The sequence below is a fragment of the Hydra viridissima genome, unplaced genomic scaffold (assembly GCF_058129835.1).
Source record: "Hydra viridissima isolate aposymbiotic clone 2 unplaced genomic scaffold, HvirCarnegie_v1 scaffold_11, whole genome shotgun sequence".
Classification (NCBI taxonomy): Eukaryota; Metazoa; Cnidaria; class Hydrozoa; order Anthoathecata; family Hydridae; genus Hydra; species Hydra viridissima.
The window spans coordinates 5,765,941-5,782,289 of NW_028324310.1; the positions used below are offsets into that span (position 1 = coordinate 5,765,941).

General features: G+C 27.8%; 2 protein-coding genes and 1 pseudogene across 2 annotated transcripts in view; 1 reads left to right on the forward strand and 2 right to left on the reverse strand.

The window, feature by feature from the left end:
- The window catches only part of LOC145190978 (uncharacterized), a 43,908-nt gene extending 39,994 nt beyond the window's left edge, over nt 1-3,914 (reverse strand). Inside the window, exon 1 of the mRNA XM_090067683.1 lies at nt 3,698-3,914. Within this exon, the coding sequence (XP_089923809.1) occupies nt 3,698-3,835 (138 nt within the window). The 5' untranslated portion in view covers nt 3,836-3,914. The remainder of the gene's footprint in view (nt 1-3,697) is intronic.
- Nucleotides 1-16,349, forward strand: part of LOC145187652 (uncharacterized) — a 171,854-nt gene that overhangs the window by 145,396 nt on the left and 10,109 nt on the right. The gene's annotated exons all lie outside the window — the stretch shown is intronic.
- On the reverse strand, nt 17-1,409 carry LOC149881881 (uncharacterized; annotated as a pseudogene).

The following is a 16,349-nucleotide window of genomic DNA, read 5'->3' on the forward strand; positions in this document are numbered from 1 at the left end:
GGATTTATTATATTTATTAATATTCATATGCCCTACATATAATATCTGGGGTATATAAAACTTCACCTACATTAACCTATCTCATCGCATTAAGGTGCTCATATAGAATATTAGATTGGTGAGAACTTTCTTTAGACTTTAAAAATCTAACTACTTCAAATAAAGCAGATTTTGTTTTGATTAATGTTAACCTTTTTTTAGTTAAAGATGAAATATTACAAATGGTGCCATTGTGATAGATGGTGAGTTTAACGGTTGTTGTTTTCCATATTTGGTTACAAAAGGTGCATCATCTGGCCAATGCAGTCGACATACTGCTGTGTAGTCAAAGACAATAAAATCTGCTCTTGGGATTGCATCACTCATCTTTTTCTTTCCTCTGAATCCTTCAGTAATTTATAAATCGAGATTTTCTTTTCAGTTGAGTGATAGTTCGACTTGCAGTACACAACATTTTAAAGGCATTTTTTAAACTGGTAAAATAACTTATCATTAATTCGACAATATTAATACATATATAAACTGTTAGTTATTACAGTATCCAGTTAGCTGTTACGTCCTAAAGTTGCTTTAAATAACTTATCAACCAATAGGATTTCATAAATTACTAAAAAAAAGGCGCAATCCAGACGTCGGTTAAAGTAAAAAATCAAAATGTAAAAGGAGTATTATAAATCGGCCTTCAGTCAAACAACTTTTTTGCGTGATGTCAAGGCCTGTTATTATAGAAGGCCATGGTTTGAAGTAAATGACCTTAAAGTAATTGACCTTAAAGTAATTGACCTTAAAGTAATTGACCAAATTCTAACACAGGTATTCAGATTGTTTGTGGAAAAGGTTATTTTCTGTTGATTTAATTTCAGAAAATTTCTACGGTAAACAATATGGTAGAAACTTCCCAGCTGGGCTTCTGCCACTGATTTTTATCATGCATTTTTAAAGTATTTAACCAATTTTCTATTTCCTTCTTGTAAATAATATTGGCAGAATGTTTGGTCTTTGCTTCCTTAGTAATATAAAAGTTTAGATCATTTTTGTTTTTTGTAGAAAGTATGCCACAACCCATTTATTGTTTGATCAGAGAAGCATGGAGGAGTAGTACAAGTGAACAGACCTTAAACATACAATATTGACATTTTCTAAATTAAGTAATCTGTTTAAGTAAACTTTTTTATCTTTTATGCATAGTTTATAAACTTTTGCTTTATGCATTTAACTTTAAACACTAAAAAAAAAAGCTAGGCGGTATGCAATACTGTTATAATAACACATGCTGTTGTTTTATCAAGAGCATTTCCTTTGTTCAATTTTAATTCATCTAATTTATTAGATGAATTAAAACGAATAAACAAACGAAATAAAACGGAAACTATTATCACAAAGTAAAGAAAAAAAACACGAATGGACATTTTATATCATTTTTTACAACAATTAAAGTTAACAAAAAATTTAATAAAAAACGGTCGCGTAGATAGGTGGGGGTAGATGGAATGGCTAAGCTTTTTTTGGGTAGCAGATTCATAAAACTTTTTTGCATCCTTAACTGAGTACCATAACACATTACTTAACATTGTGTTTTAAAAAGCATCAACTGGTTACTATAATGAAAAAAAGGAAACATTAATGAAGTGCTGGTACATACAGTAAGCTAAGAGTTAAGTTACAGCAAATTAGGTTTAATGGTCAGATATTTTGGTTGAATTAAAAATACAGCTATGAATGATATTCTTACCCATGGCTAAATCTTTATAAATAACTTATCTTTACAAGGTAAACTACTTATAAAATATCACTAATTGATCAGCATCATAACAATATTAGAGATTGATAAAATTAAATGAAGTGAAAAAATTGAAATAAGGACTTTAGGATTATTACCCAACTAAATTGAAATAAGGATTTTAGGATTATTACCCAACTGCAATCAGAAATTTCAACTATTAACTATGGGTCTCCTACTAATCCACTAAAAGTGGATTAGTAGGAGACCCATAGTTAATAGTTGAAATTTCTGATTGCAGTTGGATCTTAAGATCTTTTATTCGATTTTTCTAATATGTATATATATTTCATTTCCTTAAGTTGATTATCCATTTCATTATCTTAACTAAACATGATCTATATCTCAATTCTTTACAATTTCTAATTTTACTGATTGTTGAAATAATAATTTCTTTTTACTGAGAGAAAACTTTGAGTGACTTCATTGTATGCATTTTAAGAGGACTAATGTTAGAGGTTGAAGAAGTAAAAATTTTCTTTAAAAATTTGTAAATAGACAACCCTTCAGCTATCAAACATTATAAAGTTTGTACAAAATAAATCCACAAATTCTTTGAAAAAAGATGCACACAAGTTTATATACTAGAAATGTACTTAATTAATGGAATCCTAAAGATTTTTGAAGAAAAAATGCAAAGAAAAAATAAAAAAATAAAAACATTTTTTGTTTCATCATTAAAATCAATTTTAGTTATTTTTTGGGGTTCTTTTTATAAAAATTTCAAAGCAAATAAACCAAAAATTTAAAAAAAAAAAAAACCTTGCAGTTTTTTTGCATTATGGAGTTTGTTAGATATAATCTTCTAAAAAATTCCAGAATGATATTTTTTAGGCATTTCAAAATATAATTCTTTTTGAACAAAACATCAAAAAACTTTACATTGTTACTGTGGTGTGACCTACCAAAGTCCTATTCTTTAAAAAAGTCCAAATTTAAGAAATGACGAAATTTATATAAAAGAAACATTTGCGGAAAATAACTTTGTTATTTTAACTAGATATCTAGTTAGATAAAAAAACTAAATTTTTTTCTCTAAACGTTTATTTTATGTATACGAAAATTATCATTTCTTAAATTAGGACTTTCTTAGGTCACACCACAGTACATCATTTCAAAATTGAATTTTATATAGAAGCTTTGATTTTGTACAGCTTTGGTCATTACATTTAAATACTATACCCTAAAAAATAGTTGAGTACATACTTTCATCACTATAAAGAAAATATTATGAGCTAAAGCTAATTGCAAAAAAAAAAAAAAATGAAAGGTGCAGAGGAAAAAAAGCCAAGAAAGAGATTGGTACAGAGTGATGATATTTCTGAAACTAAACACCAAAAATTGAAGCGAAGCTTGGAGTAAAAATTATTAAAATCTAAGAGGGCATGGTATTAAGAGAATCTTTATTTAGCTGATTTGACACAATAATCCTGAGTTATTCTGTGTCAAATCAGCTAAATTAAGACTTTCTTAATGATTTTCTGAATTATACATACATACATACATACATACATACATACATACATACATACATACATACATACATACATACATACATACATACATACATACATACATACATACATACATACATACATACATACATACATACATACATACATACATACATACATACATACATACATACATACATACATACATACATACATACATACATACATACATACATACATACATACATACATACATACACACACACACACACACATATATATATATATATATATATATATATATATATATATATATATATATATATATATATATATATATATATATATATATATATATATATATATATATATATATATATAATAAACTCGGATTTTTCAAATATAACATTTCAAGTATAACATTGTTCTTTATTAATATTTAGTCATATTTTAAACAACTTACTACAGATTTTGGAGCGGAACCACTACCACCAAGTCGCTCAAAAACACTTTTCTTTTTAGAAGAATCAAGTGCTTCACCTCCAGTTATCCTCCTACCAGAATCAATAGTTACTTTGCGTTTAGTTCGAGGAATGGACATTCTAGGGCAACTTTATATAATACACATCAAGGTTTTATTTGCTACTTTTATATATAAAAAAAAAAAAAAACAGTATAAAAAACATATTAAATTAAAATAGTATCATATATATATATATATATATATATATATATATATATATATATATATATATATATATATATACACACAGTACTGTGAATAAGTTTTAGCCCACCATAAGTTTATAATTATTTTTGATTTTATTGTAAAAATATAAAGGACTTACGAAGTAAAAAAAAATCAGGTTTATAGACAAAACAAAACAAAAATATCTAGAAATAATTTGATAAAATATGATACAAAAAGAAAGAACAATTAATACTTTGTATGTCCGCCTTTTGCGTTGATCACAGAAGCGAATCGCCTGGGAATTGATTCATATAAATTTGTAATGAAATTTTGTGGAATATTGGCCCACTCTCTTTTAAATATTAGAAAACATTCTTTGACATTTTTGGGCTTATATTCAGTCTTTTTTTTATCCAAATAATCCCAAACATGTTCAATAATGTTCAAATCTGGACATTGAGACAGCCAGTTCATTACTTCGAGAACTCCCTCCTCACACATGTCCTGTAAATATTTTTTGGCCACTCGGGAACAATGTTTGGGATCATTGTCTTGCTGTAGAATGAAACTATTACCAATTAGTCTCATTCCAGATGGTATTGCATGATGTCTTAAAATTTCTTTATACTGTTCTCTTGTCAGTTTGCCATCAATTCTGATTAAATCACTTACTCCAGATGATGAAATACAACCCCAAACTAAAACAGAACCTCCCCCATGCTTGGATGTAGAAAATCAGGGCAATAAGCCTCTCCTGCCCTTCTTCTTACATACTGTCGTCTTCTGCTACCAAACAATTCAAATTTTGATTCATCTCTGTATTGTACACGGTTTAACATTCCTTGCGTCCAATTATTTTGTTATTTTGCATATTTAAGCCTTTTTTCTTTATTGCTGAAACGCAGTAAAGGCTTTTGAACTGCAACACACCCTCTTAACCCAGCTTTTAGCAAGTGTTGTTGAATGCAAGATGAGGAAACATTTGTCCCAGTCGCAATGTCTTGGGCTAGTTCACTGGAGGTTTTTTTCTGATATCGCAGAGGCACATTTTTAAAATACTTTATGTCATGTTTTGTAAGCTTTGGAGGTCTTCCACTTCGAATTTTATCCTCAAGAGATCCTGTGTTTTTCTCTAATGGCTGTCCTTGAATATTTTGTTTTTTGGACAGTTTGTCATTGAGAATAACCTTCTTCATGAAGCATGATAATTTTTTTACATTCCAGTAGTGAAATTTTACCCATTTTATTACTCAAATAACAATAAAAATAATAATACAAAAGAAAAAAAAAAAAAAAACATAAATCAGAAGAAGTTTCGTTCTTAAAAAAACAAAAAATAATGTTAAACACACAGTATCTATGAAATATCTTTGTAAACTGTACTATCATCTAATATGAAGCCTTCACAGCAATAAATAAACAAAAATGCAAGAGCACTCTAAAAACAAATGAGCTGATACGAATTGGGTTTAGATCAGCATACAATAAAAATAAACACGTTAGATATCTAAATACAAAAATCTATGTAAAATTTTGATAAATATTGCTTTTGTTTGTTAAAATAGTGTTTAGTATTGTTTGAAATTAGACATTATTTTATATAAAAAAATAATCAGAAGCTATTATTCAAAATCTGTTAAAAAACACGAGTTTTAATAAGGGGACTAAAACTTATTCACAGTACTGTATATATATATATATATATATATATATATATATATATATATATATATATATATATATATATATATATATATATATATATATATATATATATATATATATATATATATCACTTTTTTACTTACTTTGCCTTGACAAAAAGCACCCTCAGGCCACAGAAATATTTCAATAGAAGTGCTGTTAAAGAAACTTATCTTGTTTAACTTATTTTGTTTATGTTAAATTACATTAGTATTTTTTTTACAGTGTAAAACAAAAAAATTCACACAAAAATTTAAATATATTGTCACATATATCAATTAGTACTGACATACCTGATAAATTATCTGAATATATTTTTCTACCAATCAATTGAAAAGTAAATTATTTGGCTTACTCTAAAGTAATATTCAAGATTACATATATGTGTAATATTTAGAAATATTTATTGAAAATGTCACATAGATAATGAAGAGATTTCTGGCTTTTGGAGGAAAAAACTTGACATCATACCAAAAAAGTATAACAGAAAAGAAAATATTAGCAGCAGTTAATAATCCACTGGATGAATTAACAAGAATGCCCAAAGAAATGACTTTTATCAGAAGGTTTCAATTTCTTGCTCAAAATGAAAAATCTAGAAATGGCATATTTAAAATGATAGCTAATGAATTGAAAATATTATGGGAAAAGTTAAATTTTCCATTAACAAAAGTAAAGTCAATAGTGGAGAAGATTAAAACATTAATTAGTAAATATGATAACTTTTTGAAATATCATAATTAATGTGGTTAAATTTGAAAAAGTGTTTGATATTACCAAAACAGATGGCATCTGGTTGGCAAATGAAAATAAACAATCTTATGAAATCTAGATTAAATCACAAGGAGAAGTTGGTTATGTAACAATACAAGAGTGCATCCATCAGAGGTTGTTACAGAAAATGCACTAAGCAGTAGATCATTGAGCAAAAATGTAGCATCTACATTTTTATTCAATATATCAACATCTTCAGAAACTTCTAACAATGCTACTAGTGACTATGATTATACTGTTGACAGTATTGAGCCTTTTTTTTAAAGTAAGAAAAACAAAACAATATTCCATCACAAAAATTGCACTTCAACTTGTAAAACAGGTTAATTTAAGTTACTCTGAATGATCAAGAGTTTGCAAGCAGTTATCATACCATGACATTGATATCCCTACACCAACTCAAACTGCAATACATAAGGCATCTGTAAGAGAATTACAAAAAATGCAGCAGTACTTTGAAGAAACTTTAAAAAAAATAATAAAATTCGACCTTTGCACTTTGATGGTAAGAAAATTAACAAGCAAGGAACACAAGTTGTTGTATTAAAAAATCAAAGCCGCAAAGTTCACTTAGCATTAAATGGTGCAACAATATGCAGTTTTTATATCGTTTGGGAAATGCATACCAATATTATCAAGAACATGATATATTTCCCTTAATTACTTTTAAAACATTACCTAATGTAAGTAATATGAGGTGGAACTCTAGAACAATATATGCCTTACATGCTTTTGAGCTATTCCCAGGAAAACATGAACTGTTTAATGAAACTTATGAAATGATTTTGGAGCTTGGTTTGACATTTGGTTTAGTGAACGTGAAAAAGATGATTATGAAAAATTGGACAAGAGTTTAAAGAAGCACAAAAAAGTACATAAGGTTTTTAAGAAACATTGGAACAAGGATAATACAGCAATTCAAAGGCAAAGAAGTAACATTTTTCCTAAATGAGCAATTAAAGTCATGCAAGATGTACGGTGGAAATGTGCTGAAAAAGTCAATTTGAAGTTCATTTTATCAAACAAGTGATTGATTTACTTGAACTATCTTTAATATTATGATTTTTTCATAAGTATAATATTATTCACTTATACTATATAAATTGTATTTATATACAATAATTATATTTTTAATATATCAAATCTCAGCTTTAAGATGCACAGTAGGTAAATTCAAAATAAATTATAAGTACTCTTTTACTTTCTAACTTAAATTTATGAAATTGAGCATTTTTTCTCTCTTTAATATGAACTTTTAAAGTGGTTTTTAAGAAATTTTTACCAAGAATATATGATGCCAATTATTTATATACAGCTTTCCAAAAAAATAATAACATATTTAAGGGGATTTCCTTTTACAGAATCTATCATTTATCAAAAATCATAAAAAATTAGGAAAACTCTATTATAAGTGTGGTGTAAAGTTTATAACTTCATTTGTTTAAAGGATTATTTCAGCTACTTTATTGCATATATATACAAAGATTAAAATATCAAAGATTAGTAATAGGAAAAAGAGTGATGACAAACTGACAGAATACCAGAAGTGCTAGATAAAGTCACTAATGCCCACATCAAGGAATTTAAAGAACAGAAACTTGCTTTCAGGTATGATTTAAAAAGTATTAGATTGCCAAATCACACAATCAAATGAGTATAAAGAAGGAAGAAAGATAAGTTCAGAAGGCAAAGTGGAAAATAGCTTTAAAATATTGCAACAAAAACAAAGAACTTAGAGAATTTGAGGAATTTACATTCTGTAAAAATCTGGTTTAGTTTCTACTGCTATTCCTAATTTCTGCTAAAAAAAAAAAAACTTTTTGGGACAATTAATATAGACATGTTAAACCAACTATGCAAAAATTTTGTTAAAAACTTCATCTGAAAGAAATATTTTATTTTAGAGATTTTTATGTAAAGCACTCTAGAGTTTCATCTTACTTTTCAATTTGCTTTTCCTTTTAACATATTTTTTTAAAACCTTATTCCTGAAAAGTAAAATTTATAAATCAATATTTTTATAAATACTACACACATTATGTATTTTTGTAATAGTATGATAATATATATTGATAATAACCATAGGAAATTCCACAATCTATTCTAAACAAAAGAGTTCTAGCATTAAAGTAACTGATAACAATGTCTCCAGTTACGTAGCTACCCCTTTAGCACCATTAGATGATCCTTGTTTATTGGAAATTTCTTTAGCTTCAATTGATTCATTTGAAGCTTATCTTTTATGATAACAGTGAATTATGATAGTTAGATACTTGAGGATTGTGTTTCAGTTTGCTTTATGGGTATGTACTTTTTAGCTTGATTGCAAGCATGTATTTTGTTTCTTTTACTTTGTCATCTAAATAATGATTTTCATTATGTTTCAGTTTTCCAATCTTGTAAATGAAACATTCACAGTTTTGGTTGATTGGTTTTATCTGGATAAAGTAAAAACTTAACAACACAGGAAATGAAACAAATGTGTCACTTTCTGGAGCAGTTTTTAACAGTAGCCACATACTTTTTAAGAAACCTTATTAAACTTCAAGTCACTTTTCATGAGTTGGTGGACTCCAGCAAACATAAATGTTCTTAATCACACTTTTGTAAACATAAAAAGTATACAGCCTTGTATGATTATTTATCAGGCATTTTATTGTCACAACATGAAGGACATGTAAACAAACAAGAAAATATGATTTTTTTAAATTTACGAAGTAATAAATGTTTGATTAACGACCAATACCAAAAATATAAATTTGGATGGCAAACTTTAACTATTCTTTCATAAATCATCTCAATAACCATGAAGCTTGTGTTAAATGAACATATATCTAAGATAAAATTTAAATATTATAGGAGTTTTTCATCAAAATCTTAAAAATCAATTATATTTAGGATGGATCTAAGACTTTGAATTTTTACATAATTACACTGCTATGTTTATATTAGTACCCTCAAAGAGTTTTTTCTAGAGTCACTGCAAATCCTGATATTTTTCTGATGCAACAGCAGCATTATCTACTTAAAACAACATCAATAAAATTAAAATCTTTTAGATGTATTTCTTTTCTTGACTTATTGACTAAGTTATGACTAAATTGGAAAATGCCCTTCTTTACACATATAGTTATTGAAACTGTAAAAAAATAATCTGTAATAAGAATTTTTTTACAATCTAAAAATCACATTAAAGAAAAAAAAACAACTGTATTTCACAAGACTTAAATCTGAGAACTACAATGTATATATATATATATATATATATATATATATATATATATATATATATATATATATATATATATATATATATATATATATATATATATATATATATATATATATATATATATATATATATATATATATATATATCACTCAAAATTTAATATATATATCACTCAAAATTTAATATATATATCACTCAAAATTTAATATATATATCACTCAAAATTTAATATATATATCACTCAAAATTTAATATACATATCACTCAAAATTTAATATGTAGATTTATTTTCAACTTTTAGATTAGAATATATGCATATTTTTTGAAGTTACTGCTTAAACTCAATTACTAATTGTAATATGTTGATTATTGATAGAAACCAAATGCATTTACATTTTCTTGAAGAGGTAAGAGTTCTTTAAAAGAAAAAATAAATTTAGATTTCAAGAAAAAAAACCAAAAAGCATGCCACAATATTGATTTTAACTATAATTAAAATAGATGAAATAGTTAAGAAGATTTCTACTATAGTTTATTAAAAAGTTTTTTTAAAAAAAACTATAAAATTCAAGAAAATATGAATAAAAACCCTGAAATAAACCCTGATAAGTTTATATTTACTGACAAAATTATGAAAAAAAACAAATCTGATTGAGATGAAAAATTGGCAAAAAACTAATGCCAAACTTGATCTTAAGAATATGACTGGAGTGTTTAAACATAGTGCAAGTTCAATCATGTTGTAGGGATATATGATAACGCATTGAGTTACTGATGATATTATTCATCAAAATGTGAAAACAAACATTGAAAGCACTTATAAAATATTTATATATAATGCATGAGAGATATTTTACATTTTTTAAATGATAAATGAATATAAATTTAATTAGTGTTTCTGCTTTTAAGTTTAAATGGAATTGAGTAGTTTTATGTTCTAATATTAAAAAATCAAAAAGATTTATTTGAGGTGAAAATGTGTAAATAAATGATACTACTACCTTTTGCTGGGTTATGGGTACCATCTTGATATTTTGAAAATTTACCAGCTCATGTGTTTAAATTTATCTGTACATCCATTGAATACATAACCATCAAATAAAAAAACGTGTTTATTAAATAACGTATATTGTCGCTACTACACTTTCTCTCTCCCCCTCCCCCTCCCCTCCATAATTTTATGATTGATTCTGATAGAGAACTTTATGTTGATTAATAATCGTATAAAAACATGTTTCAAAATCAATGGAGAGTGCTCTAATCTGAAGTTGAAAGTATAAAAATATACAACAAATCGCTAATATTCACCATTTTGAATTCACTAACTTTACGGTTGACATTGTTTTCAACCGCAAAACATTGCCAGCCTGGTTTTTATTAAGAGTAAATGTTTTTGAATTAATAGTGGCTGTCAGGCAGACAATCGAGTTATAAAACAAGTTGCTCTTCAATATCAATATCAATATATATATTTCGTGTTAAGGATGTTACAAAAAAACACAGGTCATTGCAAATAGTAATTCACTAATAAAACGCAATGACCTAAATAATATAAAGAAAAGATAAGAGAAAAACATAAGAAATAAACTAGTCACATAGTAAAAATAGAACTTTACAAAAATTTATAAGTAACACTTATAAAACAGACTTTTAAAAGAATTAAAATATAGGTCAAATAGTTATTATAATGTATTCACATATACATACATATATACGCATATACACAAATAAGAAATTATAAAATGTACATAAACATAAAGAAAAAAGTTATAGAGGTTAAGAATAAAGTTAAGCGTAACTTTTTAGATAAAAATGATGGAGTGACTTTAAGAACAGATTCTTGGATCTAACGATAAAATCTGTTTTTAGGGTGTACGGAAGGGTGTTCCAAGAAAGGATACTCTGATATGTAATGGAATTTATTCCATGTTTAGTTGTCTGTTTTTGTGGGATGGTTAAGTTGTTAAAAGTGACTGATCTTAGGTTATGCCCACACGTTGTCCTACTGTTAAAGTAGTTACGAAATATGGAAGGAAGGAGACCGTGTTGTTGATCCCAGACAAATGAACAATTTAGAAACTGGATTAAATCATAGAAACGAAGAACTTTGGATGTAAGATACAGGATGTCAGTAGGGAAGACTCTCGGACAGAAATGAATTATTCGTATTGCTCTATTTTGAAGCGAAACGATTTTAGACAGACGGACGGTTTTAGATTGTCCCCAAACTTGGCATGCATATTGTAAATGTGAACCAAAAATTGAGTGATATATAGATAGTAATGTTTCAAAATTAACGTAGTGTCGAATTTTTGCTAACATGCCGTTGGCACGGTTTAATTTGAGAGTAAGGTTATTTATATGTGTTTTAAATGAAAGTTTCTCATCTATCACAACACCAAGATAAGTTATGTAACTAGACAAAGGCAGCTTTTGGCCACTTATTCTAAAGTTCAAGTATTTCGGAAGATTCTTGTTAGTTTTTTTAGAAAAGTTAGTATACTGCGTCTTAAATATTACTATTTTTTGTTTTTGTTTTTTATTTTTTATTTTTTATTCTTTGTTTAAAATTCATTAGAAGGAATCGCATTTTCGCTCTTGCGAAAATGCGATTCCTTCTAATGAATTTTAGTTTTGCAATAGAAATTTGCGATTATTTTTTTGATAGAATTTTTTTTTTTGTTTTTTTAAAGAAAAAAATTTTATTGGAAAAACAAACTTTCATAGAGTAATAAAAAAGGGTTCCTTAACGTTCTTTGCAAAAAATGTTCTTAATATTTTTTTGTGGCTATGAAAATACCCGTTTTTGATTTACACAATCTTAGGCATGTATTACGTTTAATGCATACAGAAACTTAATTACGGTAGTAGTCAAACAGGATATGCTATTACAACTTGATCCCAAAAGTGAAAAAATTAATGTTCGAAAAATCTCTGCATCCACATTAATTCAGATAAATAATCAGCTACCATTTTGCAATTAGTTCGCCCCATTATTGATTTGAATTTTGCTTTAGCTCCACACCACATAGCTTCCACGTGATTTGTTGTCACACCTCTCTGCGGATCTACAAAGTTGAGGGTGTGGTTAACGGTGCCATAAAAATATGCAGGAGCTTGCAAATCATTATATGTTCCCCACATATCACTCCAGACAATAGAAGCAGGAAGTATCGACTGATGTGTAATTGGAATCAATGCTGCAGCGTCGTGATTTTGAACAGGAACTAAAAAGCCTTTCTTTGTTGCACCCAGCGAACATTGACAGACGGGTACCATATGGTTTTTAACTGGGCTTACGGGAACGGGATTTAGAAGGGTTTGTGTTCTGGTTTCCAGACGGGTCCCTTACGGTTGAAAAATTAAGCAAAAGTAGTAATATGGGCCGCATGTGGTGTTTATAAGGGCTAAGAAAACTGGGATTTTTACGGGTTTCCCATTAGGGACCCATCTGGTGAAAGTAATATGCGGAAAAATCTATACAATCACACCATTATCGCCATTTGCAACTTACCTTGGGCAAAAAAGTTTTTACAATATAACGTATAAATTAAAGTTATAATCGTTTTCTCGTTTTATACTTTTTATGAAACTCTATATAAAAAGTTCTTATAACTATTTTTATTTTTTATACATAAATTTTTCTCTTTTTCTTTCTTTAGTAAAAAGTTGAAAATTTTACAAAGTTTTACATGCAATTTGAACAATAAATACTTTAAAGAATTCATTAATATTTACGTTTATGAAAAGTAACGCCACAAGGAAATGCATATAATATTATAAAGTTGACGTGAGTGTTTTCATTATTGTCTTACTTCCTTGTGGCATATATTCTTAGAATCATGAATGGTTTTTTAAGACCATTGAACGTTTTTCTGTAAATCCAAAAGTGCAATTTAGTAATATTTTATTCCTATATAAAGGAGATTGCGGAGTATGGATTTTTTCTACTTTCGTTTACATTTTGTAGCAGAGTAACTTACTGTGTAATTTCTGCACTGTATAACTGTTGTATGCAATTGTTGCATTCGATGAAGAAAACAATACAGATTACGTACCACTAACTTGGTTAGGGAATGCTATGAGTGAAAATGTGTTATCAATAATTTTCTCTAGAAAATCTACAGATTTTAATTGGCCTCGCTGGACAAATATGAAAAAAATAGACTTAGCTAAATCAATATGTCAAGAACCTGAGGTTGGATGGCTTAGGTTTTCAGGAAGAATTTTGTCAACTGCAGGTAGTTTTATAATATTCTCAAACAAATTCTCCTTAATTCAAGTAAAGGATTTATTAGAAATTCATGAAAATACGATATTTAAAATCTTTAATGATCGTATAGAAAAGTTAGAAAGCTAACTGATTATTATAAAAGATGAAAACAAAGAATTAAAACGTGAACTTAATGAGACAAAAAAAACTATCGAATTTGTTAGTGAACAATACGAAACAATAAAGGAAACGTTAAACAATACTAAAAAAAGTGCACTAAGTCAAATAGATCAAAAACATCTAAACGAAGAAAATGAAGCACTAAAGAATAAAATTGCTGAGTTAGAAGACAGAAGTAGAAGAAACAACTTGCGATTTGAAGGTATTGAGGAAACCGAAGGCGAAACATGGGAGAAAAGCGAAGAATTGATTAAGAATCTACTGAAAGAAAAACTGGATATTAAAGAAGGTATACAAATTGAAAGAGCGCATCGTGCTGGAAAAAAAGAACACAAAGAAGGTAAGCGTAGAAAGCGAGCTATTATTGTCAAGTTTCTAAATTTTAAAGATCGTGAAAACATTCTCGAAAAATACAAGAAAAAGAAGTCGTGGAAGGAAAACATGTATATAAACGAAGATTTCAGTGAGCGGGCAACTAGTATTCGTAAACAACTTTTCCAACAGGCAAAACCTTTGACGTCTTTTTGCTTAGTTTCGTTTTAGTAACGTCAGAACTCGTTCTACCGTGATTTTAATTTGTAATTTTTAAACGGTTTTTAAGCAATGATATATTATATATACTAGATGTCTAACTTGCGGGATTTTATTGGACAAAAAGTGAAGCCGGTGTTGCGTTAAAAAAGTTAGTCGTTAAAAAAGTTAATAAATAGTTCTGCGCATGCGTGACGCTTGCGCAGTATGGTCAAAGAAGCGTTCGTTAGGGAATGAAATTAGACGTTAAAAAAGTTGCATTGTTTCATTAGGGTATGTAAAATAATAAAAATTAGTGTACACTATATTAAAAATGGCTGTCCATGTTTACTCAGTTGCTGAATTTATAAGCTTTACTACTGATATATGGACCAGTAGTTCAAATGAAAGCTTCACGAGCCTGACAGGTCATTGTTTAGGCAATACATTTAATCAGAAAACTTGTACTTAGAATAGCTCTATTTCCTGAGAGGCATACAGCAGCAAATATTGCTGAGTTGATTGAAGATATTATCCTGTATTTAAAATATCACCTTCAAAAATTCATTTAATAGCTGGAGATACTGGTGCAAATACTGTTAAGGCTATTAAAGATAGCCCATATGATAGTACGCCTTGTTTTTACACACACTGTAACTAGTAATTAATGAGTGTAATTTTGAACAAACAGTTGTCAAGAATGTCATTGCAAACTGCTATTCAATTGTTGGGCATTTCAGCCATTCTTCCCAAGCCTGCCCTAAACTTAAAGCTCTTCAAGAAGCAAATAATGTTCCTAAGCACAAACTTATTCAAAATGTTCTAACAAGGTGGAATAGTACCTGTCATATGTTAGAACTAATTTATAAACAAAGGAAACCTCTAACCATGTATGCACTTGAAAATGGTAAGCTTCCTTTATTAAATGCAAACAAATGGATGATTATTGGACAGTTTTGTGTTTTGCTAAAAGATTTCCACAAAACAAGAGTTCGCTTGAGTGAAAGAAATTCTATTGTCTCAGATATTATACCACAGATACAGTTTTTGAAACATTTCATTAATAAAGCTTTAATTGATGACAACTAATTCAATGGAGAATAGTTTCAAACAATATACTGATAACTATAACATCATCTTGTCAATATTTCTTGATCCCAGATTCAAATTATAAATGTTCAAAAATGAAAGCACCTTTTCAGCTGCTAAAACAAGTACTGAGAACATAACCATTCAACTTATTAAAACCCATGAAAATATAAAAAACATCAGTTACTGAAAATGATCCGTCTGCAGCTTGTGACATTGAAAATATTGACTCAGAATATAAAAATAATGGTACAGTACTAAATGAATAGAAAGATATAGTAGAAATGGGTTTTGACAATTGCTTCGAAGAACTTGTAGGATTTAATTCTAAATAAATCGGTCAACCACAAACTTTAATTTCAAATGAAACTTTATTAAACAAAATTCAACACTACTCAAATGAAGACTTTATTGACAAAGAAAACAATCTTTTGTTGTGGTGGAAATCACAGAAAACCAAAATGCGACTATTAGCAAAGCTTGCTTTAAAGTATTTAAGCTGCCCATTGTCTTCTGTGGAGAGTGAAAGACTTTTTAGTATAGGTGGAAATGTATATACTGCAAAGAGATATAGCTTAACAGGAGCTCATGGTGAAATGTTAATATTTCTGAACTATAATATGAGAATTTAAAAATATTTGATTTTGTATATATTACTATAATTAGTATAGTATAATTCTTTTAGAAGTGAGTATCTATGTTCTATTTTTTCATGAAATATA